Genomic DNA, 25,660 nt, shown 5'->3' with positions numbered 1-25,660 from the left:
TACTAATCATTTGCTTTCAGAGCTCTGCAAGGAACTTTGATCAGTAAATATATCATTAGATCATGAATACAGATATTCATACCCCATAAAAAGCTGACAGCTTTCCCTTGCATAAGATCATGCAATGAAATCCTACAAAGTTACCCCCATTCTTTACTGAAATCAAATTTTAAAAAGGACCCTTCACCCACTTCTAGCACAGCACACACTCTGAACAACAAAATGCAAAATACATTGCATGTTTTTGGCTGTTCATAGTTGAAAGACACATAGATGTTACAGCAAGATATGCAGGCTATAAAGAGCAAACACACAAGGGGATAAAATAGTTTCACTGTTGTTATGCAGATGGCTGCCCTTCTGACAGTGGAGAAAATTTCTTCCCTTCCCCATTTTTTAAAGCAGGCTTCTACATGTGTTGACTGTGTGGGAATTGGTGTTTTTTCTGATGACACCCACATCCTCTTCATTCAGGTCAGTAACACCAACCACAGGGCAGTGGCCAAAGTCACCTAAGTATTCCATCCATCCTATCCTGCTAAACTAAAAAGTCTAAATTCTCAGAGAAACACAGCTCAAAATGGAATGGCCACATTATTTTAATCACAAGAAATATGAAGAACAGTGAACAATATTGAGATGCAGTACTACTTTCTGTGTGCATGCCATTTTTTCAATAGAAGGCTCAGCTATTTAAAAACTGAGATGTACAAATTAAAAAAACAAAGTTCTATGTCTCATATGTTCAAAGGTTTATATTTGTGATCTCAAATATGTAGTAGCCCAATAGACAAATTAGTTTTCATAAATAATTATCCTAGTTGTAAAATATTTTGTGACCTTACAGTAATATCTCAGGTGACATCAAGCAGTTTTATCTGCAAAAGCAAGAGTCTTGAAAATTTCCTCAAAAAATGCATTACATGTAACAATGAAAAATTACGTTTTCATTACAGATTCTAATTATAATGAGAAAACATCATCTTTCACATTTCCAACATTTGCTATGCAGACCCTTAGCAAGGGGCAAATATTTACTGCCTCTGGAATTAAAACATACTCATATGAAAAAAAACTATTCAAATGGAACAAGCACCATAAAGATTTTTTCTCTTTTTTTTTTTTTCTTTAACCAATAATATAAAGCTTTATCCTGTCTGTACTACAGAACAGTACAGGCTGTATGGAATATATCAACACGTGTCTATATGTTATTAAAAACAGTAAATTCCAGTTTAAACAAGGGCTACAATCTGTGCACTAAACACTCATTAATGGTTATGAATCAAAAAAAAGGGGGGGGACTTGCAGCAGGTGTGCATATCTATGAATTTCAATACATTGTAAAACTGTCTGTAGCCAACAGCTTCACCATTTGGCCTTTCTGAGCTTGGAGACAGGCAATTTTTCATGATTTTACTATTTCTGGCCAAACAAAAAGTTTTTAATTAAATATACCACATGATTCCAGATGTTTGTTTATTTGTTCCAATGAGGCCATAAAAATGCCTGAATGATAAAATTGGAGGACTCCTGCAAAAACAGGCTAGACTGGAGTGCTAACTAAACATGGGGATCTCTCAGGAGACTGCATTTGCACAGCACTGGTGTGCTTTGAACCCAATTTCTTTGGAAGAGCTGCAATACTGTGGCTGATGACTGGAATTCTTCATTGCAAAGAAATTATAAGGCCAAGTGGCAAATTTACTAGACTTTTTTAAAAATTGCCAGTTACATTCACAATGCGCCATTAGCTGTCCTACATATCCAAAGATTTTAGGTAGGCTTATGGGTTTGGATCCCAAGTTTCCACTTTTAGAAGTCAGTGTTTTCTATATATTTCTGCCACTTTTTTAGTCATCCTGCTAGAGCATTCTTATGGTTTCTTATTGCCAGCATGACAAAATGAGCTATGTTGTGAAATATCAGACACTCTCTAGTCCACCAAAAATATGAAGTTACAGTTTTTTTCCTCATTAATCACATTCCCTCTGATGTGACACTTGTATGGGTGACTTGGGCCTAGACTGCTAGTTTTGGCAAATATGGAAAAAGTTACAATGAAAAACCTCAGAATGACAAAAATATGGAAAATGGTCAGGTCTTCAACAGTCAGATCGGGGAATGTGCACCGTGGAAAAATGAAAGTCTCTATAAAATTCGGAAAAAAACCCTGACAACTATGAAAGTTTGCCTGAGTCTTAGACTACTAAATCCCATTAGATACAGAATGGGAATTTTGTGCTCAACATCTGAGATATTTAATAACATTTTAATCTGAATTTGATTAACCACTTAATTATTCTATTTTTCTTTTTTAAAATTTTGTTGCAGAGAAACACACATATTTTATTCCCACAGAGACATAGCACACCAGGAAGTGATCCTCTTAGAACTCACTTCTGGTCAGCTCAATCACATCCCTTGGGTTCAGTTTCAAACCACAGAACACAGAGAAGACTCACAAATTAAAATATGCTGTCATTTAAAACCAAATCTTAACTTTCCTGGCCATCAAGAAAGACTTTACATAAAACTGCAAGTCACTTTATATATCATCCCCACCTCATTTACCCCAACCTACTTTCACATGACTAGTTGGTCCCATCACTGCAATATACAAAAAGATAACAATACATTTTTATGCTGAAGTTTTAATAATCTACAGTACCCTGACTCAAATCCAACATCCCTTGTATATGCAGACAAAAAATTGTTGACCCTGTAAGTGACAAGAATATGAATCCAATGACCCAGGAAATTTATTTCTTGAACCATATTAGTCAAGGTCACATTCAAATCCAACTACAATTTATTCGACATTTAGCAACGTCATTGTGCTTTACAGAGAAACATGCAGATGCTGGAAGAAATTATCACTACTGAGCAAGTGAGGTAAATTGGTCCACCAACTGCACAGCTATTGGTGGCAGTTCTATTCCAGTAAACAAACAAAATAGGGCTCAGGAAAGGGACTACAGGAGACCCTCCTTAACCTGTTCTTTCATGACTGCCCAGTAAAAAACACTCCACAACTGAAACAAGCACATGTGTGAGCAGTGGACTTCTCAGTTCCATTGAAAGGCAAAATTTTTGTCAGCTCACAGACCAGGGGGAGATGCCTAAGGCATTTGCAGACTTGGCAAATACTAATATAGGTGGGCTTCAGCTAGAAGCATTTTCCTGGAGTAACTTCCCTAAGGAAGTGACTTCTAGCATTTCTTTCCATTCCATTCCTTCTACCTTTTGTTCTTCTCACAAATAAAACATATCAGAAACACTGATACTAAACCGGAATCCACCTTGGAAGGGAAAAATCATGGTCAGAGCTAAGAAAGCAGGCACACCACTGAGTAAATAGGAGTCAGTTCCAATCCCCTCACCTCCTGAAGTAAGGTTTGGGGAGTCTGTGGGTATCAACAGGAGTCATCCAGCACAGCAATGAGGAAGCCTCCTCCACCTTCTTGCTCCAGAATTCTTTAAGCTTCTGACATTACCTTCTCACACATCTGGACCACAAAATCACAATTCACCTCTGCTGGATGTTTTTTTCTTTCACATCCCCTTAACTAAAGGGAGCTAAGACCAGAAAGCAGAATCTTTCTCAACCAAGTATTCTCTCACACTGATACTCATCTATGCCATCACTTTGCTTTCCATGCTTCTCCCATGTGTCTTGAGCTTTCATTATTGTCTGTTTTCCAAACTAAAAACCAAACTAGAACCCATTTTCTCACTTCATACAGGCAAATCCCATGGGATATTTCTTTCTTTCATAACAGACTCCTTATTTTAGCTTGCTCCCAGAGTGTCAAAAGAAGAGGATTTCCACCCATTCCCCTTGAGGCTAAGTCAGGACCACATCACATCTCACTGTTGGGACATATTTCCTGGCACTAATAGGAAATGTCACAGCTTATTTTTGAGTGTTCCTTCCCTGGAAAATATGATCTTGTCTGCTCCATGTTATTGAGAACTCTTTTTGTTTGTTTATTTTAAGGTTATTCATCTCATGATGAGAAGATCTTGGCCTAAGAAGTCCTCAGTCTAGGACATATCACAACATAATGCAGGTTAAAAATGATGGCATTTTCAAAGGACAATTTATGCAAAACAATAATGAAAATATCTCACTATTAACAGCATCTTCACCTGATACAGAACTTTCACATAGTGCATCTGATTGCATTTTCTTATTCATCCTATTCTTAGTTATTAAACAAATTAAAGCAAAGGCATCTTATATACGTACATGGATACACCTGGTTAACTGAATGATAAAGTACTAACCATAGGTTTTTTTGAGGTTTGGGGTTTTTTGACAGAATACAATGAGCTGCCTTATGCATGTACACAGAAAAAATCAATTGACAAGCACAAAGTGCAGTTCACACTAAGAAAACTAACTAATTATGATAAGTTGCTGTATAAATTGCTTTGCAACTTCCCCAGCAATCAATTTCAAACTCTAAATAAGCCTCTGGCTTGGAAACACGAGTACCTAACAACTGTGTCAATAACAACAGAGAGGACCACAATGATAATATAAACAGGATACTTATCTTTCTGGAAGTAAGTTTTATGCAAACCAATTTCCTTTTCCTTTTAAGTCTGTGATTTAAAGACAGCATGGCTTTTCACAATGCATGATTAAAAGAAGAACTTTGTGTATTAACATTTATTATTAACAGGTGCATGTCAATTTTATAATTTTAATTCAAACATTTTAAAGTATTATATTAAAACTCTAGGCCAAATTCTGGAGGGATTGATAGACATCAGTTCCATATGAACCAAAGAATAGGCATAAAGTATGATCAGGCTGAGCAAATTGAGACAGAACAGGCATATCCTTGGAGGGTAATCACTTGAACTATGCTATTCCCTCTGGCTCTCCAAAATTTCTACTTTTTCCTTCAACACCGAATTTTGAAAGAAGTACGTGTCCTTTGACATGTACTGGATTGTGAATTCCTGCCCAACTGGATGGCTAAACCCTTGTTGTGCATCCTGTAGCCCACTTTTATCATGATATAATACTTCTCTAAACTCCTACACAGCTACTAGCTGCTTTCAATCCTCCAGAATGAATTTTTGTATGAACATACCAGTCATTAGTGAAGATTTACTGTGCTGAATACTCTGAGTACAACAGTACAGAAGAGCAAGCGCAGAAGAAGGAAACATGGCAAGTTCAAGAGTTTCTCTGCTAGGTTATATGCCTACATACCATTGCTTGCTTAAGAATGTGAAAATTTGGAAAGACCTTAATTCCAAAAGAAACCTTCAGCACAACTCTGTTAGAGAGAAACTGAGAGCAAAAGGAACCTCTTACTTCCTTTGTTCAAAAAGGCTCTATAAAATTACCTTTAGGAGGTTAATAAGAAGCTTCAAAATATTCTGTTCTTGGATTTCTGGGTATGGGATCTGAATGCAGTTGACTTTCAAGATCAGATCATAAAATAAGAAAAAACACCTGTCAGTTCATTGAAACTTATTGGTAGAATAAATACCAATTTTTCTTTTGGGCACTCACAATTCAAACATAAGACAATGTAATGACTGCACATACCAAAATGCTTAGATAATTAACACTTGGATAATTAAATAAACTTGGAGTATGAGCACCAAAACAGGACAGTGGATTTGTTCAGAAAGTTTTTACAAGTCATAATAGATTAAAACTATTAAACCTTGGCCTAAAGCCAAGCTAAGGTTCTAAAAACTACTTACATAAATACAGGCTTAGTTTTTAATGGAAACTGCTTCTTCTTCCTTTTACCAGTAAGCTATGGGGTAGACTTACCACTGGTTTTTCCCAGAAACAAGTGCACAAGAAAAGGAGGAGTCAGCTGTAAATTGTTACTGGAAACCAAATGGCTTTGGCAACTTAATGTGTTTCCAAGTAAATCAGGTAATACACAATGTTATAAAATAACTGTTTATACAAAAGGCATCCAGCACATGTTTTTGTATGGGAAAACAGATTTTCATGATATCCATGATTTAGTGATATTGCTTCTGAAGATATAGAATAATAAGATGATAGATTATATTTTCCCCATCAACTGGAAAGCACTGATCTTTTTAGAAGGCAATTTGAGTTTGAATGCTTACACATAAAGGCACATCCTTAGCAAGGATGCCATTAGAAAAAAAAACAAATATACAGCCTGAGTGGGGCAAAGGGTAAGGGTGCCTTTTTCCACATACCAGAAAAATTATCCTTACAAATACATTATTATGACTTGAAAATTTATTTTTCATCAATGTCAACTATGTTAAGAATTGAAGTTTCTATTTTAAGACATATACCCAGTTAATAAATTATCAATAAGGAGCAGAGGGGTACCTGAGCCATATATATAACCCATGAAAAAAAGTAATTATATAAGCCCTAAAATTTTTGGGCCAATTTCTTCTAAAAGCCACTACATTTCATCACTTTTGTGTATTGGGAGCATGGTCATTTCTATTTACAAACAACAATATGTAATTGTTCTGTTTTTATTTTTGTTTTTTTCCTTAAAGGTAGATCTGAAAAAGCAGACAGGAATGCAGGGTGTGTATATTTTATTTCAACAGAAAATCTGAAAGCTAGAATGCAAGCAATGTATAGAATAGAGAAACAAAAGAAGCACTTTGTGTGACAGCAGGCTGTGTCTTACAACTGACTTCTTTTAACTAGGTAAGAGAACTGCCCAAACTTCACACAAATAAATCATTGACTTCTAAATCCATATAAAGTAAAGTACAAAATCCTACTTTAGCAAAGACCCTTAGAAGTTTGAGATCATTGTTTTGGAATCAAAACAAAAATACAGCCAGCTATAAAATTACCACTTTGGAAGTCTTGTTTTAGAGGATAGCAATTAGGTCACATAAAGAATCAAGTCACATTGCTGTCAGATGCCCAAAATCTAAATAGAAGGCCTGTAGATTTTTCACTGAAAAATATGAACACTGGGACTGAGGTAAGGTTCAACTTAGAAAAGTGAGTCTAAGCAACACTGCAATAAAAGGGAGAACAACTTTCCCAAGATGGGGAAAAATTTTCTAAAGCTTAAAAATGCGATGCAATATTTATTTCTCTCTTCATGTACTTATATACTCAAGCATCATAACGCTCAATATAAGATTGGCAGAGATCTTTCCATATCATTCCATGCTGACATCACACTGTCACATGCTGTTTCTGTGGGCATTGAAAGGGAGAGTGAGATTTTCACCATTCCTGAAATTGTCTGTACAAAACATGGAGTCAGCCTAAAGGACTGAATCCTGACTGGAAATTATATACTGCATGCATGAACACAAGAGCTGTAAGACACATGGTGCAACCCACACATAATTATATGGTTTTGTTCTCCCTGTAAAAAATCATAGCTAAATAGAGTGTGAAATGTCCAAGTGAAACTGCACCAATCAAATACACCCAGCTTGCTCCTGCTCCCCCTCCCAGTCCCCCAAAAATCGATTTACAGCTGTACCAAACCATTTGCCAGACTTCAGGATTCTGGTAAACAAGTTTCTCCAGGGACAAATAACACTTACAAACTTACAGCATTCTTCATTCCAGAATGCATTGAAAACCACCAATATTTACATATGCAACAGCTGATTCAATTCTGCTTTACAACATTGAAAGCATTCAGTGCAGAAAAAAATTGAAGATATTCAGAACCTAAAATAGCATGCTTAAGTATTTCATTCTTTCCTTGGAGATTTTTCTATTGACTGGAATTAATCTTTTATGGGAAGCTTGTGAACTTCAAAATTTTTCTTTGCATAAAAAAATTGATTGAGTTAATGGGCTTTGCCAGCAGGTTGTTTTAAACTTGGAATTGGTTCTTCCAACACCTGGAATTTTGGAAAGTGCCTTTAATTATTTACTTGTAAATATGTATGCACACACACACACACATATAAACTTACTGAATCATGTTAACAATGTTTCTTTAAGGACCAATTCTACCCTTTCTTTGGATGACACTTTCTTCTCCATTCCCTGTATTTATAACCATGCTTAATCATAAGGAAATTTGCAGCGTATTTAGCATGCAAAGCAGAATATTTCTGGGAAGAGTAAAGACAGAAGTAATAAAAATTATGCGAGCTGCTAAGGGTAGAAAGCTGGTGATTTGGGGAATATAATTTTCCCCTTTCATAGCAAGGGGGCAGGCATTCTGAAACCCTGGTGAGGACAGTGGGTACTTAGAGCCTGCCAGGCTCCTGCTGTGACCAAACACCTGCTGGATGTGTTTGCAACACCTACTGCAGCCACACAACTGCTGTATTGCAAGAGGAGTCAATCAATGATGCAGGCACACAGATTTTGAGCCTCAACACCACTGGCATTTCTTTTGCCAAGTTGGATAACAAAATCAGCCATGGAGCCACACCTCCAATATATTATGACCTAAATAAAAAAATAATCTAAAGATGCCTGGCTTTTAAAGTACTTTTAAAGTATTCTATTTATTGTATTAGTAGACCCTAGCCATTCAAGCCAACACCAGAAATACAACCTCAAGGGCCACATGCTTATCTGAAAAGCAAAGGTACTTATCTTGGGAATGGGGGAAGGAGGGAGGGTGGAAGGGAAGGGCACTGGATTGCAGGTTTTTTGAGGGGGAGAGGATTTAAAAAAAATCTCTGAAGTCCAGGTGTCTGCTCCAATTCAGGATTTTGCTTGGTCCTTTCTCTTTAAAACGTGTCAGCTCCTACACAAGCTCAGTGCTGGAATACAGCGCTGGGGAATGCACCCACAGCACTTCTAGGACATCTGATTTCCAGTGCCCCATGGCAATCTGCACCAAGGGCAGGATGTGGCTTCATCCTCATCCTCAGCTCTAGCACAACAATGACACAGACTGCAATAAAGTTCTAATGAAGTGCTGATCAGCTGCCTTCCTCATCCTTCACACCTGAATCAGATCCTTCAGGTGCATTACCTGCCGATCCTCTCAGAAGGGTTCACGCAATGTGGAATTCTACTAAAGCTGCTTCCATCCTCTTTGTGCTGTAGAATTCGAATACACATCAAAATTAAGCTACCATCAATTCATAAATATAAGGCTGATTTTTGATCCTGGTATCCTAAACGAAACCTGCCTCTACACAAATGGTTTACATGATCAATGTAGAATCAATGGGTAATGTGGAAAATTAGGAAGCTGAAAAAATGCTGCAAGCTTTACAAATTTCTCCTTTTTGAAAAAAAAGTGAAAAAGCTTGGCATGCACCCTTCCTGACTGCCTCAGTTTTTCACCTGCTCCCTGAACTTTTTGTTTCATAGGTATGCAAAAGGAATTTCCAAATTTGCCCAAGGTGCTTTTTTAAGTTCTAAGGATTGATGAAAAAGGAAATTGAGGACTGATCCACCTTTAATGTTGAAAAACAGAGAAGAATCCCTTTTTATTGCATGAAAATGTATTACTATTTCAAAATTATAGTCCTAAATTTCTAAACTACCAAAAAGCTCTCACTTTAAAAACACTAGAAAGTTTACAAATTCTCTCAAAATTACCAATGTTGCGCATAATCATCTACTTAGCAATGTTTAAGCACTCTATAATCTCTTTACATTTCTCTCTCTCTCTCACACACACACACAAAAATCACTGTTATTATCCATAGATTTATTTGCTTTCCCGGTAGACTACCTGTAAATCCTATTTAATATGAGTTAAAATCTGTAGCCTTGACAGCTATGGTTTTCTCATGGAGTGCTTGCAAGGCATGGTGATGTCTGTAAAGTGAGAAGAGCAGTGACTAACACAGAGAGGCCCTGGAGCAAAGCCCAGCACCCTGCAGCAGCTCACCCAACAAAACGTGGCTCTCACCTCGGTGGTTGGTGAGGTCCCTGGATCCGGAGGGCAGTGGGGTGTAGAGCATCTCTGGAGAGGCAGAGGCAGCAGCACTGGAGCCCTGTGTGACAAAACAAACACGGTCAGTGCTCTGGGAGGAGGGCAGGGATCAGGTGCACCTGCAGGATGAGTGCTGAGAATTGGTTACTGGTGCACGGAGTTACCAGCCATGAAGCATTAATTTGTGTTTGTTGAGGCTGCTTGTGATTCCTCAAGGTTGCTGTGCTCACCAGAGTTTACACAATGACATTAGGTATCATTACTAAATTAATATTTTCATGCAGCTGACAACTTAAAAAAATATTACCATCTTTGTCAGGAAACCTTTAGGCAAAGTTTAAAAGTTTCTTCTTGGTGAAACAAATTAAAATTTACCTAAAGGAAGTTATGAGTGAGTTCACATGAAAGAAAGAAGGTAGAAAATAGAAAGTTGGGCTAAGATACTGTACTTTTCAAATCTAAAAAAAAAAATCCCAAATGATTTTCTCATTCCACTGTCCTGTGAGCTAAATGAAGGAATGAATTAAAAATTATAGTGCCTATAATGCAAAAAAAAGTGTAAGAGTATACAGAATTTTTAACAATAAACACTTAAAACACACACTAGAAGTCTAATAAAGGAAATAAGTAACCAAGAGGACTTCTCCAGAACCCTTAAAAGCAAAATGTTAAGGGAGAAGAAGCCCAAATCTTTTTCTGCAACAAGTGTCAAGATCCTATGATTCCAATTTGAAAATATTAGAATCAAGAACTATGGTTTACAATAAACTAACTTTCATTCCATTGGATGTTTCAGATGAAGGAAATATATATTAAAGAAATATAAAGCTAAAAGAAGCCACATTTACCATCTTGCTTTTTAGTTACAGAACAGCAGTGTTGCATCATTAGGAGAAGATATGAAAATAATGGATTGTGTTGGTGAACAGGAATCATTGTCCGTTTTTCAAGTTCAGTTTAACTTAGACAGTTTGGTGACACAATAGTGATATTTCCAGTTTCAGATACACAGTTTGCTCTGGAGTATTTACAACCTACCCATTTCAACAGGCATAAAAAGATGATGTGCTAAATAGAAGACACAAAGGACAACATTCACTGAAAGTTACATGATAATTTCTGATCAAAAAAATAAGGCAAATAAAGAGAAAAATACAGAAGCTAAACTATTTCTTGAGTGTCCTGATAATTCACTAAAGGGAGTCTTGAGAAAATAATTGCTATCTTCTGTGCAGTTTGTTCCCTAATGATATATTGACTTTTCAGCTGCAAAAGTCAATCAAAGGAATTCACCTCAATCTTACTTACTTATAATTGAGCATATCCTCAAAATCTATGAACCCTCAGGTCTCCAGCGTCTGGCTAATATAAAAGAATAAAATAGGGCTACAGTGTTTTGGGGAAGAAAAATCATAAATACTAATTCAAATCTTAATTACCAGACCAAACCCAAGAACGATGATCAGAAATCTGTAACCATGAAAGTTAATAATAAGTAGTTTTTTAAAGGCTGTAACTTAGAAATCTCCCTTGTTGTAGCTGTTAGACTCCTAAATGATAGTACATAAAATGTTCAGAGGTGACTGACTAGATTAGCATACTAAGATTTTGCTTTTGGAGACCATCCATCAATTTCTATGTCACACCATAGTAACAATCTCATTTTTGTCCCTAGGAAAAATCAGGTCACAACATGAAGATGCATCATGCATCAAAACAAGCATCTTAATAGAACTTGCAGAGACAAGTTTGCCTAAACAGCAAGCATGCTACTTATGGGATATGAATAAAACCAGAGAATATCCTGCCTCTGCTGACTCACCAGTGATAAGAAACCTTTTTGGGGAGCCTCCTGTTCAGAGACATATTGCTACAGACACAACTCTCACCTTCAGCCAGAATGAATAATACCTTGATTTTGGTGAACTGCAAACCTGCAGCTCAATCTGGTCTGGACTATGAATTATTGGAAGTCTCCCTGGTGATATCAGCCAAGGGCACATAACATGTAAGAGGGAGAGATAGAAACCCCTTACACCCAGATATGTGATATTTAAAGCTAATTCTGAGAACAGGCATCTGTTCACAGCTACATGTTTCCTTTGGGTTGTGTAGTTCTGAGTAAGAAAAGGAGAAAAATGTCACTATTTAACATCAGACTTCATCCCTATAAATCACTCAAAAAACTGTAAGAATAAGTGGTCTCATACTGTACACTCTAGATGTTATCTGCCTATTCAAGTGTACTTATTTGGGACTCTGGTAACAGTGAAGGTTTCTCTTTGGTACTTTTAATCTCAATTTAGACTGTTGACAGCTTGATGATAGCTTTTCCTAAAATTACTGGAAGAGACTTTGCCATTTCAGCAATATACCACTGTGTGAGCAAAATTCAAGAGCTTCTAAAAAGGATATTGGAGTGAAGGGGCAATTTAGCTTTATTTCCAATTTTAGGAAAAGCAAGAACAGAAGGGTTTGTTTATTGGTGTTTTTCTGTTATTTTATGTACAGTATATAATTCCCTGTCAAATATAGAAGAGTTTTCATTACCTTTGAGGTAAGCATTCAGTTAGAGCAACTTTAATTCTGTGGAATATCATCCAGGGTTAGGATTGTTTTGCACAAACACTGGCTCAAGTTCCAAATCACGTTTCTGAGTAAGCCTGTGCACCAGCAGAAAGACAACGATTTGTTTTCCCTACCACACACTGACATTTGGCCCTAAGCTATTTTCCAAAGAGATTTGTATAGATTGCATTACTCTTAATATTCACAGGAATACTGTGACAGTGACAGCATTGACATGTGACAGTTATGTCTTCAAGTATTGGTGACATATGCATCAGAAGTTCTTCTTGCAGTGGAAAGTAACTATACATACAAATAGCTTTGAGGAGAGCTGTATAAACTGCTTGGTAGCTTCAATTTTAGAGGAGCAGGTCACAAAATAACTCAGTAAAGAAATTCTAACTGTATTATTACAGAAGAAGCTTGTAGTTTCGCAAACCTTGAAGTCAGCCAAGTTTTGCAGAATTTCATAGTATGTGGTTTAAGCCTTGCAAGATAAATAGACTACTCACAGCCCCCTGTTATGCACATAACCAAACATTTGCTAAACTGAGGTACCTCTCTTCATATTAACCTGTGTGTTTTGTCCAAATTGTATTTGATACTAAATGGACTGTAAAAAGACTACCAGACTTGCAAAGCTTGTTCATAGAAATTAAAGACATTGTAAATGATGTAGGAAGAAACAGAATCAACAAAAAAAACCCACAACAAAACATGTAAACTAAACTTGAGAGCAACAATACAGCAAATCTTTAACTGTTAGATCCTAGGGAATTGTCAGGTAAGAACTTTATTTGCAATGTATTTGCTTTTCTATGAACTTGGGAACCATACAGCCAGTGGGGGGAAAAAAATAAAAAAGGATGAAGCATGAAAGAAGGGATAAAGAGATTAAAAACTACGCAAAAGCAGGCCCTGAGTGGAGCACTCCATATGGCAGAGCACAGCAGGTCTGGCTCTCCCCTCCCCAGCTGGGAGCTCAGCCAGAGGGTTCAAATGGGCTGGCTGGAGTTTGTCACCCACCTCAACACACTTGGAAAGCCAAGAGGAGGCACAGCATCCCTACCAGGAAAGGAGGCTGTTCTTGATGGAATTTGATGGGATTTCCCAATTTCCTTGCTCCACAGCCAAGCAGACTTAGTTAGCCATGAGTTAACAGTTGTCTTTGCTAAACCTCCAGCCGAAATTAGAGTCACTTTAATGAACGGGGAATAAATAACCCATTTAGAAGAAAATTGTCAGCCACACACCAACAACTAGCTCTCAAGAGTAGAAGAATTTAATTAGACTAAACAACAACCAAAAAAAAAAGCTAATTGCTTAATCCCTGAATTCTACTTTACAAAGAATAAAAAATGCAATACTTGGATGGTACTAGTAAGGGAACATAGTGTAGTATCAGGACACACTGTACATCTGCTGCATCAAAACAAATTTGTAGAGACCAATGATTCAAAAATAAAAATGGTGTGCTATTTTTGGCAACCACACAAGTTCCTTCAAATATTTCAGCTGTTGAAGGAAGCAAAGGGGGAACTCAGACAAGCCAATCCTCTTTGAATCATGGTTTGAGAAAGTAAAATTTAAATGACTGCTATCCAAATTATCTCTATCTATCTATCTCTCTACTAGACATTTTATTTTTATTATATTTCTAAACACAGGAGTAAACAAAAAACCCACTTGTGACACTTTAAAATCTAGTCAATAATACAAGTGCTTCAGCTATAATCAAGAGTATGACTGATATTTTTAGCAGCTTATTTTCATATGTGATGCTACTAATACAGTAGCCAAATTATTTTAGTATTAGGACAATAACAAGAACATTGATATTATATTTTGGTTGGCCTTCCAATTTCAATAACCTTTCACAAGAAAGGAATTTTTCTCATTTAACAGAAGTAGCAGAGTTTAAGATTCAAGGCATTTCAGATTCAAAGCATTCCCTTATTCCCTTGTAAGAGAGATTATCACTTCTCACTTGAATTTACTTTACCTTTTGGTTTTCACGTAATGTTAAATTGCAAGGTTGAAAGCAGAGATCAAAAATGCAAATGAACACCAGATAATTCTTATGCATTTAGCCTTAATTGAGTGTAATCGATATGTCTGGTGTGCAGCCAAATTCAACTATTGTGAAAAGCACCTAATGTATGGACATTATTTTTGGACTACTGAATGCCAGAAAATAATGAGCTGGCATTCAGCTTTGGTGAATCAGCCCTTGAATTTTCATCTAAGAGCAGTTTTGAATTATTACTGAAGATAAGGTGTAAATGTGCAAGGGAATTTTATCCATGTTTCTCCCATGAATCACAAATGAGGAAAAAAATTACAGTCTAAATTGCACTTAAAAGGAATAAAGTCTTTTCATGTCATACATGATTTATCAAAATGATCTCATTTTAAGAGTACTGTGGTGTATCTTGATTAATAACATTAGTAAGCATGATGAATGGCCTCTTTAATGGTAACACAGAATTTATTGGCAAAATCCCTACTTCTACCAAAAAGGGTGGGAAGCAAAACCCACAGCAGTTAGTAGCTTGCAGAAACAGCTTAAGTAAACTCTCTGCTATGTGTTTTGCATTTACATATCCTAGAAAATCCTGATTTGAGTTTATTCTCACACTCGTTCAGAAACAACTAACAGGTATCACCTAATGGGGCAGCTCTAACCACCACAAAAATCCCTTTGCAGCTCTCTGCAAAACAAGCTGAACTCTGCATGTACTGTAAGAGGATGTAGTGTATTAAGGTCTTTCAAGAGCATTGGTCCCATCCCCTTATGACCTTTTTCAATATCCTCTTCATTTTGCCTTAATATCCCAAATGCTTCCCTTCTTCCATTACTCCATCTTACCCTGCCCCCCTCCTCCCTTTTTAAGCCTGCTCCAGCCTGCCCTAACTAATTTCCTTTTGGGCTGACAGATCAGAGGCCTTCCTACCACTGTTCCTTTTAGACCTGTGAAGCCCTCCTCGTAATCCTGCTGCTTGTCCACAATTAATCTTTCCAGTTGCCACATTATTAACACTACCACCCACAGACAGAGGATGCCTGAGCACGGCTGGACACTCGCTCCCCACTGGAGCATCAAAGCTGTCAATCACACACTAGTCAGAAAGTTGCCTGCTGTCAACATCAGAGGATTTCATACTCTCCTACCCGCTGATCAAACATTTTTCTTCAGAAGATTAATTCCAAGTCCCCACCCATTTCCTCCCATATCCTCTTTCCCCTTTAGGTTTACTCAATGATCCATCTTCTGTATGGAAAAGGAAGCAGTGTATAATAGAAATCCTTTCAAAACAAAAGTTCAGAAAACTAAATTTAAATCCCAGCTGTTATCAACCTCTTCCCCCCCGTGCAAGTTAAACACCTTAAAGAGCTTGGATTAGACCTAGTCACAAATGCCTTTCTTTGATCAAAGGCTCCAAGACTTTACACAAATATAATCACAAGGCAATGACTGCATCTAAGGAGCCTGAATTGATTTGTTCTACTGTAACATACAGCATGCAAAAACACCCGTTAGGCTTTTTGACTTGCAAGACCATTCTTTTTCAACTTACATCACTCAAAAGCCAAGAATTTTAGCATCTCCTTAATATTTTTCCAAGGTCATTAGATAAAAAGTGAACTTCTTGCACAGCATTTGCCTTCTCTTTTTAAAAAGTACATCTCAGCCATGTGCACTTAAAAGCAGAAGGATACAAGAGATTCCTCAGCTCAGGTTCAGTTTAATGACTTGAAGGCAAGTAACTATTGCCACCTCTCCCTAATCATATGCCACATTCTGACATGCACGTTTTTTAAATATTAAACCTTAGTGATGAAGTGGCTCAGTATCTTTCATAACAGCAGTTAACAGAATCTGTCCCTAAAGGAGCACTTTAACATGCTAGCCACACAACAGTGAATGAAAGCAATACCCGTTAATATAATCCAGCAAGCAATCTATTCACTGTAAAACATAATGTTAGGTTTTAAAATAACAATAAATTCATTTCAAATCACACTACAAAGTAAATTCAAAGTTGCTCAATCATAATCATCCTGAAAATAGATTTCTTAATGTTTTTTCATATCTTAGGTTGGTATTAAATGAAAATCAAGAACTCAACATAAACCTCCCAGAAGTATAAAACAATAAAGAAAAATCTGCTGGTCTTGAATCCTGATCTGAGATGGAGAAAGTAAGTCCAACCAATTATTATACATTCTACATTTCACTTCTCTGTCACATCTTTACCTGCATATTCTGAGAACACACACGCTACCTTCTTTTCATTTACATTGTGCAGGATTCAATGGACTCACACACTAGTAAAGTAAAGCCTAAGGACAAGGCAAACCAAGAACAAGTCTGTCATACCCCAAACCGCAAAACTCTGTGACTGTTGCTAGAGAATTCGGAGTTGTCATAGACAACTGTTCTTTGAAGTTCCATGTGAAGTGAACCACAATTGAATTTTGAGATGCTAGGAGATGCTAACCTTTTTCTAAGTTCCCACCTCACCAACACCCAAACATGACATTTATTGAATTTCACTCATTGCCCAACAGTTCTGAAGGAGTGAGAGGGAAATATGGAGTTTTTAGAGATTACAGCACCAACAGAAGGTGCCAAACGCATAGGTAAGTCAATATGAAGGGAATTACTGACCATGTATTAGATTCCAAGCTTCCTTCAGTCATTCCCTGCAATATTTTTCAACCAATTACATCAATTACAAAACGTAGCAGTAGTGGAGTAATGGCCAAGATTCCTGCTATGCTATGGCATAGCAACAGTATATAAGCTGCATACAAACACTGATGCAGAACTCAAATGCACATTACATGTGGTACTGTAACTCATAACTTTTCACAACCCTTTATTTTGAAATAAGGTAACTCAGAACTTCTCCACCTCCTTTTGCCAATCTGACACCCACAGATTCTTCACAAGCAAAGACAAAATCATCAAGCTGTTTATTTAGATAGGAACTTCCAAAACTGTTCCATTAAATTAAATTAAATCAGCAGTGCAATATCATCACTTGCAAGCACATGCAATGATAATGAGAGGAATGCAAAGCTGTGTATACATTTCACAAGCCAGCATAATTGTTTGCAATGCTAGAGTACTTATTTTGCTTTGCTATTCATTCTGATATCTTCTGCTTGCCTCAGTTTTTTAGGAAGCATGGAAGTGAAAGTTAGATCTTAAAAAGTATAAGGTAACAGTACTTTATGACTGTTGCTAAGTTGTCCTTACTTAACACGCACAGGAATTACAAAATTGGAAGGGTAAAAATGCTTTCAAGGCATCTTCATTGTGTCATGTGGGAGCAGAACTGAATTGCAGTTCAAACCTCTTGTCAGTCTATGCAGTCAGCAGAAGGGGGTGCTGCAGTGTAACCTATTTAAAATGCAAATAGAGTAACTTTTGTAGCAGCAGATTAAAACCAGCGTTTTATTCACTTGGCATACCCACAGCACACTGGATGCTGGAATCAGACTTGTCACTGCACACCGCAGGTTATTAATAGAGCTCAGAATGGTGTTACTAAATCTGCAAGTTAAAAGCAAATAAACAAAAATGGATTTATCTGTGGTGTTTGTTCTCCTGGAGAATTCAGCAAGGCCTGCTTCACACTGCACACTTGTTTATCCAAGATCACTGAGGCTCAATTTCGTTGCTTTTTTTTTTCTTTTTTTCTTCAATTATTTGATTGACAGCCACTTACCATAGCCAGAGATCCTGGGGTAAGTGATCTATAGCACTAATATTATGGAGAAAGCCACATTTTTTTCAACCTGGACAAATATATATATATACACCCAGGAAAGACTTTATGGTGCACGACATGCTACTCTCTCGTACGCCTTTCTGGACTCTCGTGAACTACCAACACATGAAAAAACACAAAGCTGAAGGGTTCAGCAGAACCAAATCAACACATTGTGCTATGGCTTTACACTTCATCTTCCTACAATGTCAGGTGTTAGGGCAGGCAAATGGGTTTCCCCTCTATATTCAAGCCAATTCCTCTGTTCTTCATCTCGATCTCTCAGAGATTCATCAAAAATGCGATTTAATTACATCTCCTCCCCTCCTCCCCCTCCCAAAAAGAGTGTAAACATGACTCCTTTTTATCTCCTGATACATCTGGACAAGTAGACAATGTGCTAAAACAAAATAAATCTGCCCTGACAGTCACATCAAAGGGTTCAGCTAGGGGCTTGCAGCTACTTAAGGCACAGGAATGTTGTTGCTAAGCATCGCTCTACAACCTATCAGTCCCTTAAAGAAGAGCTTTTTTCTTTCAGAGGGAGATGAGGAAAGCTGGAGAGTGGGAACCAGACTGCAAAGGGAGATTGGGGATTTTGGAGGATTTTAAAGCTTAAAGTGAATTGTGTGAAGAAAAGGGGGTTTGTTTTGTTTTGTTTTGCCTCTTGACATACAGTCCACATTTGGGGGGGGGGGAGGAAAGAAGGGAAGGAAGGAGGGGTTCAAGCTTGTTGAAGAAACATCTTGTGAATTATCCTTTTGGATAAAACCAAGAAAAGTCCTTGATATCCTTTTTCAAATCCCTGTACTTACTGTATGTTTGAAATAGAAAGATTGTGACCAAAAGCAATAGGGCTAGGATACCAAGCCTGTTAAAATTATATTGTGAAATGCATCCCATGCCCTGCTTTTCTGCCAAGACTTTGATAAATATGTGCGTGTTCCTGAAGAGGTGAAGCCCAGAACAATGTCCATATGCAATAAGCATGCTCTACAGAGAAAGGAAACTTTTGATACATATGCACATAGCACAATTTGATGCTCAATTTACTAGTGAAAACCGTTCCCTTTAGGGAGAAGGTTCACTGAAATCTTCAGTCTTCCACACAGTGCCTTGCTGGACTCGATTTGCATGTTTAGTGCTTAAACCTCCAAAGGAAGGCAAAACCATGCTAAAACCAGACTTGGGACTCTACTCATTCAAAACACACCCACAATTAAATGGATAGCTGAAAATTCAAATTATGCTCCCTCTCAAAGACATAGAAACATATCCAAGGCAGATGACAATCCAGCCTGGAGTATAAAACACTAAGCTTCCAAGCTTAATTATCCTGAAGGTTAGCTAAGAAAAGCAGTAGTTTGGTTACTGCAACACTGAGGTGTTAACATATCTTTGGCTTTTAAAAACAGCTTTAAAAAATCCCCTTTCCTTTTTAAAAATTAAACAAAGAAAAACATGAAATGGACTCATTCTACATGCAGGGTAACTATCAAGAACATGAACAATTACTGAGTCCATGATATTACACAAATAAATAACACTTAGCATTATCTCCAGCACTACCATATTTATTAAACAGTGACTGAGGGCAGCAGTAACCATTTTTATTGTCCCATACAGCTCTTATTTTCTAATTAAACAGAAGGTTATTTCCACTGCCAATGCAGCCATTTATCTTATTTGAGTGTTACATAATATTTTTTGCCAGCCGAGCCTGACTATAAAATGTTCTGTGTGGTGAACTGTGGCCCAACTTGCTTTCCTGTTTGGTAATCATAGAAATGGGCCATTTTGTGCCGTGTTAATAAATAAACTTTTTGCAATTTCTCCTAAAACATGATAAAGCTTATACTTTGTACTTCCCTCTAGCTTCAATACAAGGGCAATGAGGTGTATTATTAAAGATATAGGTCAAGCAAACCTGATGATTTCAATCCTGTGGGGTGCTTTAGAAACTATTGTCATATTACTGAGATCATTCTACTGTTCCTAATTATTCCTCTTGGTTGCCTCACATTTCAAGTGATTTCTCTCACACTTATGTCAAAATTTATAAGCTACTCCCTGTAACAACACTACATTATTTCCTCACTTGTTAGGGTAATATAGGACAGAAACTAGGAGAATGCTTTAATCTAGCTGACAAGGATAATGTAGTCTAGAAATGTAATAAACTTTGCATTCTACTACAAAGTTGTGGTTTTTTTCTCCCTACCATGAAACATTTCATATAGATAGACATCTTAGAAAAACTAATTGCTACAATAACTTGCATATCCTCTTATCTGAGTTGCTTTTATCAGGAAAAATGTATCAGCATTAAAGCGTTCACTCCAATAGCTTGTGCATTCTCCTTATTCCCATAATTGCTATTCTGCAACATTCTGTTGACTGTACTGTAAAACTACATGCTGCTGAAGGAAACCTATTTCCAAGAAATCTGTGCATCACCCTAACAGTGCAAAACATTTGTAATTAACAGGCTGGGCTTTAACAGTGCCGTAACACATCTTGGGCTGACTGGCACAAAATTTTATTTGCACTAAGTAGCTTGAGACTGGGAAAACATAAAATCAACTTTATGTGATAGCTCCATGTTCTATAGTGGTTTTTTTGAAGGATTTCAGAATGCAAGGAAAGCTGCCAGTGGAAAAGGTAGTCTAATGAAACATTTGAATTTTAAAGCCAGTGTGGGTACTGCTGACTGGGGGAGCTAACCTATTTGCTTCAGAACATCCTTGAGGTTACAGAATTATGGTACCCTCCTCCCCTACTCCCACAGAAACAAACAAAGCAAAGATCCCCAATAAACAAAACACAATTCTAGTTTAAAATGCCATATGAGTAAATCAAACATGATATCCATACTAATATTTCGAGGGATAACTTTGGTGAATTTGTTTGTACTAGCAATTTGCTGTGTTTGTAAAATGTCCAGTGACTTTTAAAATGCTTTAAATCAGCAGCAAACTGGAAAAAAATCCCAGATGACAATAATGCAAGTCCAGAGCATCAAAGCCATCAGACAATAAAATAGGAAAAGGAGCACTGGTCTATAATGGCAACATTTTAAGGGACTTTTTCCAGATAAATGAAAAACAAAGAATAGGCAAAAATAAAGCTAGTGTTTTCCCAATCAGAAATACTCACTGACAGAAAATTTAGGCCTTACCTTATGACTTCAGAATACAAACACTGAAATTTTAGGGATATAAAGGATGTGATTAATCAATATCTTATTAATTTGTAAAGCATCTGCTTAGAAAACAGAAACAATCTCTGATGGAAATTATTAACCACAGGAGGAGGAATTAATTTTAGGATCTTCACAAATGAATGCATGAGAGATAAGAAATCATATGCAAAGGCATTAAACTACAAAAGAACAGTACTCCATCAGTATATTTTTTACATAGTTTTTGGTGAATCAAAACAAGCTAAAACCAATGGAAAACACTGGACACTATAAAAGGAAAAGGCAAGCAAAATAGTTATGGAAAAAGTAATTATATCAATTTGTTAAAACTCCAGTTTTGTAGAAAGATAAAACCGGGGTATAGAAAAAACACTGTCCCAGCACTTTCCTTTAGGTTTTCTTAACTCTAAAATAATATCCTACATAAAGTAGTTCAGACCTGTCTGAGACTTCTTGTCCATGATGACATATCAGAAATGCCTGACAGGTGGGAGGTGAACTGCATAACACAGCTAACCTAACTTATTTTTATAATTACTTTTCTTGAACTTATTAATAATTAATACCCACTTGAAAGATACCTTCACCCTGAATGAGAGGAGAGGAAAAACAGCAGGAGAGTTTATCTCAAAATGTGTTTTCCAAGCTCTGTGTGTGGATCTTTGGAGTTCGGTCTGGCCATGAGATACTGGTCAGTGAGTTTTTCTTCCTTGAGGTGATGGATTTAATGAATACTGTCCTAAATGCATTGGGTTCTGTCTCTTCAAGAGGCTTTCTGTGCTCCCATTGAAGAAATGCTCAAATGCCCTACCCATAAAATCCAGAAAGCACTCAACCAAGTTTACCTCTCAGCTCAAAACCTGTTTCCCCCAACTTTGCAAAACTTCAGGACATACTACAATTCAGGGATGAGGGGAAGGTTTTTTGTCAGACAGGGTAACTGCTCATTTGCAGGGCTGCTGAACTTTTCTTGGTTTCAGCTGTTACCATGGTTACTTACACAGTTGATGTGCACTGAGCACTTCCAGTCTTGGCTAAAAAAATTGCCATCTATGTACAGTCTGTCACAATGCTGGGAAACCTGTTCCAACAAATCGGTGCTGCCATTAAAATTGTTCTTTTTTTCTACCCTGGGTGTGTAAGCTTCAGTTGCAACAGCTGGTTCTTCTCACATCCACTGCCCAGATGGAAACTCCAAATCTCATTGCTTGTGCTGCTGTTCACTTGAGGTGCTACTATGGAAATCCTGTGATCAATTCTTCACACCCCCTTGGCTACCCAAGACAGACAGAATTTTCTGGAATTTCTCATCATGTCATCCAGCCTTCTGAGAAGCCATTTGCCCTCTTCCCTCCATTCTGTCTTCAGTGTCTCATCAACTTTCTAGAACCACAGACTTACCCAAATCTAAACGTGGTGCTCTAGTAGCTATTGTACCACTAAAAAGTACAATTATAATGTTTACATTTCCTCTCTTACTCAATACCCTAAAGACTATCAGCTATGTGTATTGAAATTTAATTGTTTTATGTTTTATCTCACTCAAAAAAGTTACACAGCACTGGGCAAAAACCTGATCTCCATGAAAGCATGTCTATTTTATCAACATAAAATCTGTCCATGGGTACTTAATTCACTGAATACACACCATGCTGAATTTGTACTACTCTAGCTCCTTAAACAAAATAATATATGTCATATCTGATAATTGTGTTACAAAAACTAATTGAAATCCTTGCTGTTATCAGCAGTGCTTACACTGACCAAAGAGAAGATGGACTAAAGAAACACATCTTTCTTCCCCTCCTCTTGTCATCTGTCTTCTCCTGAAGCTGAATCTGCCTCTTGTCAATGAGATGACACTTTCAGACAAAGCATAAAACAACAGAATGTAACACATACATCATTAATTGTAATATTGTCCACAGAACTTGGAGGTACTCTCATTTCGTAATATTAGAAACATCAAAGGAACCCTGAAGTTTACAGATAGAAACATGGATCACTAAACTGGATGACTAGAGGGCGTGGAAAGAATATTTTCCTTTTCCATACCCCAAATATAAAAACCTGTGTAGTGACAATACTGCTACCACAGGCAGGCAACTCGGAATTACTGCAGACAAAGTAAAACTACTAAGGAACTGCAGCTAAACAGAAAGAGGATATAAGCCTGGGTTATACAGTGGGTGACTTCAACAGCTGCTTGCAGTCATGCTTGGAGTACAACCAAGTGCATACAATAATTGTGCATAATGAACATGATCCAAAATTATTCCACTGTACTTACATAAATGACAGAACCACAGAACTAGGAAAGGTGAGGGTGGAAAGGTCCCACCTCCCTGCTCAAGCAGGCTCATCCCAGAGCACATGGCACGGGATGGAGTCCAGACAGTTTTGGAGTATCTCCAGTGAGGTAGGCTCAGCAGCCTCTCCAGACAATCTGTTCCACTGCTCAGTCACCTGCACAGTAGAAAAGTTCTTCCTCATATTTAGGTAGAACTTCCTGTGAATCAGTTTCTGCCCATTGCCTCTTGCCCCAAGTTACTTGTTCCTGTGTTTATTGCTGTTCTGTTGTGTTTGGCTTTTGTTGGATTTTTTTCCTTTATCTATTAATACAGAAGTGGAACGTAGGTGCTGTAGTAGAACTAATTCTACTTCATAGAACACTGAGTGAATTGTTCTCTAACCAAAAATTCTCAGACACCATAATGAAATAAAATGAAAAGAGACAGTTTTCAAATCTCTGTCTCCTCTGCTCCAGTTATCCAGTTTCAGGTGCAGAATGACAAATAAATATTACAACAAATATCTTCAGACATTTAGATTTTAAAAACCAATTTATTTCCAGTTACATCTATTCCAAAACTTGTGGAAGAAATGGTAGAAAAATATTAGTCATATAATTCTGCAGTTTTAGGATTGGACGTCTATCTCAGCACCCATCTTGTGGCATAACCTTTTTTATTAATATTATCTCTATGGGCTGCATAAAGTATCAAAGTTAAACCCAAGATGACATATTTTGACTAGTCACATCAAAATTCATTTTCTATTACTCATAACTTTAGATTAAGTTATTAGCAACAGACTGATGCACCAAAACTTTTACACTTTGCAACTGAGTTGCTCCAGCAGTGTTATGGAAAAAACCTGAAACTGCTCAGTTCCTAAAATTGCAACTGTTGCATCTGGAGTTCACTTATTTTCTCTCATTAAAGTACCTTTGTGCTAAAAGATGCTTTCTTTCCCCCCTCCACTGAATCTGGCACTTTAGCTACAATATGATTTTATTACTCAGAAATACTTTATTGCTATAATAAAACTGCGCTTTCCACTTTTCCACTGTCTAACCTAATAGTGAATGTTAAACCAAAAAACTGAAGTCAGAAGCCCCGTTGATTCCACAGGCAAGAGATTACACGTTAATAGTGCAGGGCAGTACAGCAGAGCAGGAAAAGAAAACTGTCCTCAGCAATTTGTATAACTATGTATATTGAATTTCTGGGTTTAATGCTGTTTGTAATGTTTCTTGCAGTGCCATCATCACAAAGAGTAAATGAGAAGTGTCCAGTTATGTAGCAAGTAAGTGTCTAACATTTGCTCTTTCATATTGCTCCCCAGGAGGAGTACCCAAAAGATGGTTCCTTTTTAGCAATCTCAGTTTTGGTTTAAGAAGACTGGAATATATAAATGCCTTTCCCTTGCTGGCAGACACCTGTGGGCTAGCACCATTTTATTAATTTTCTGTTGAAACACAAAAGGAATTAAGTTTATTCCCATTTGCATGATCCTTAAACTGTTGCATCATTTAGCAAATTATTCCCATGTTAACACACAGAGATTGAGGCCTTTGTACTCATCAGAACTGCAAGTACATCAGTATAAGAGAAAAATGACCTGTTCTGGGTTGGTTAGGATGGTAACTTGATTAAAACTGCCATCATCTATCTCATTTTGCTGTCTGAAATGTTATTATATATGTAAAATTCTTCTGCATCTTATTTTCTTCCTTCTCCTATTTTTCAGGCTGCTCTGTGAAGACTAAAATTATTTTCTATTTTCCTATAAAGCATGTCTCTGAAACCAAACAGTTATGTGCTCTTCTATGCTGGTGAAGGAAGCTAAAAGAGATGCTTTCTCAATCTGTTTGTTATGTATCTCGAAAGAAGATAAACAATCAATGAAGAAATGGTTGCTGTGGACATGGTATTTAATGTATGAACAATTCACCCTC

The 25,660-nt window shown here is 37.1% G+C and overlaps 1 protein-coding gene across 3 annotated transcripts in view; it reads right to left on the bottom strand.

Annotated features, from left to right (window-relative positions):
• Positions 1-25,660, bottom strand: part of LRMDA (leucine rich melanocyte differentiation associated) — a 644,658-nt gene that overhangs the window by 89,366 nt on the left and 529,632 nt on the right. For all 3 annotated transcript variants that reach the window (XM_033065664.1, XM_033065663.1, XM_033065665.1), the window contains one exon: positions 9,846-9,930. In XM_033065664.1, the coding sequence (XP_032921555.1) occupies positions 9,846-9,930 (85 nt within the window). The remainder of the gene's footprint in view (positions 1-9,845; positions 9,931-25,660) is intronic.

Source organism: Catharus ustulatus, chromosome 8, assembly GCF_009819885.2.
Source record: "Catharus ustulatus isolate bCatUst1 chromosome 8, bCatUst1.pri.v2, whole genome shotgun sequence".
Lineage (NCBI taxonomy): Eukaryota > Metazoa > Chordata > Aves > Passeriformes > Turdidae > Catharus > Catharus ustulatus.
The sequence above is the reverse complement of the archived record's forward strand: the minus strand, read 5'-3'. Positions and strand labels throughout refer to the sequence as shown.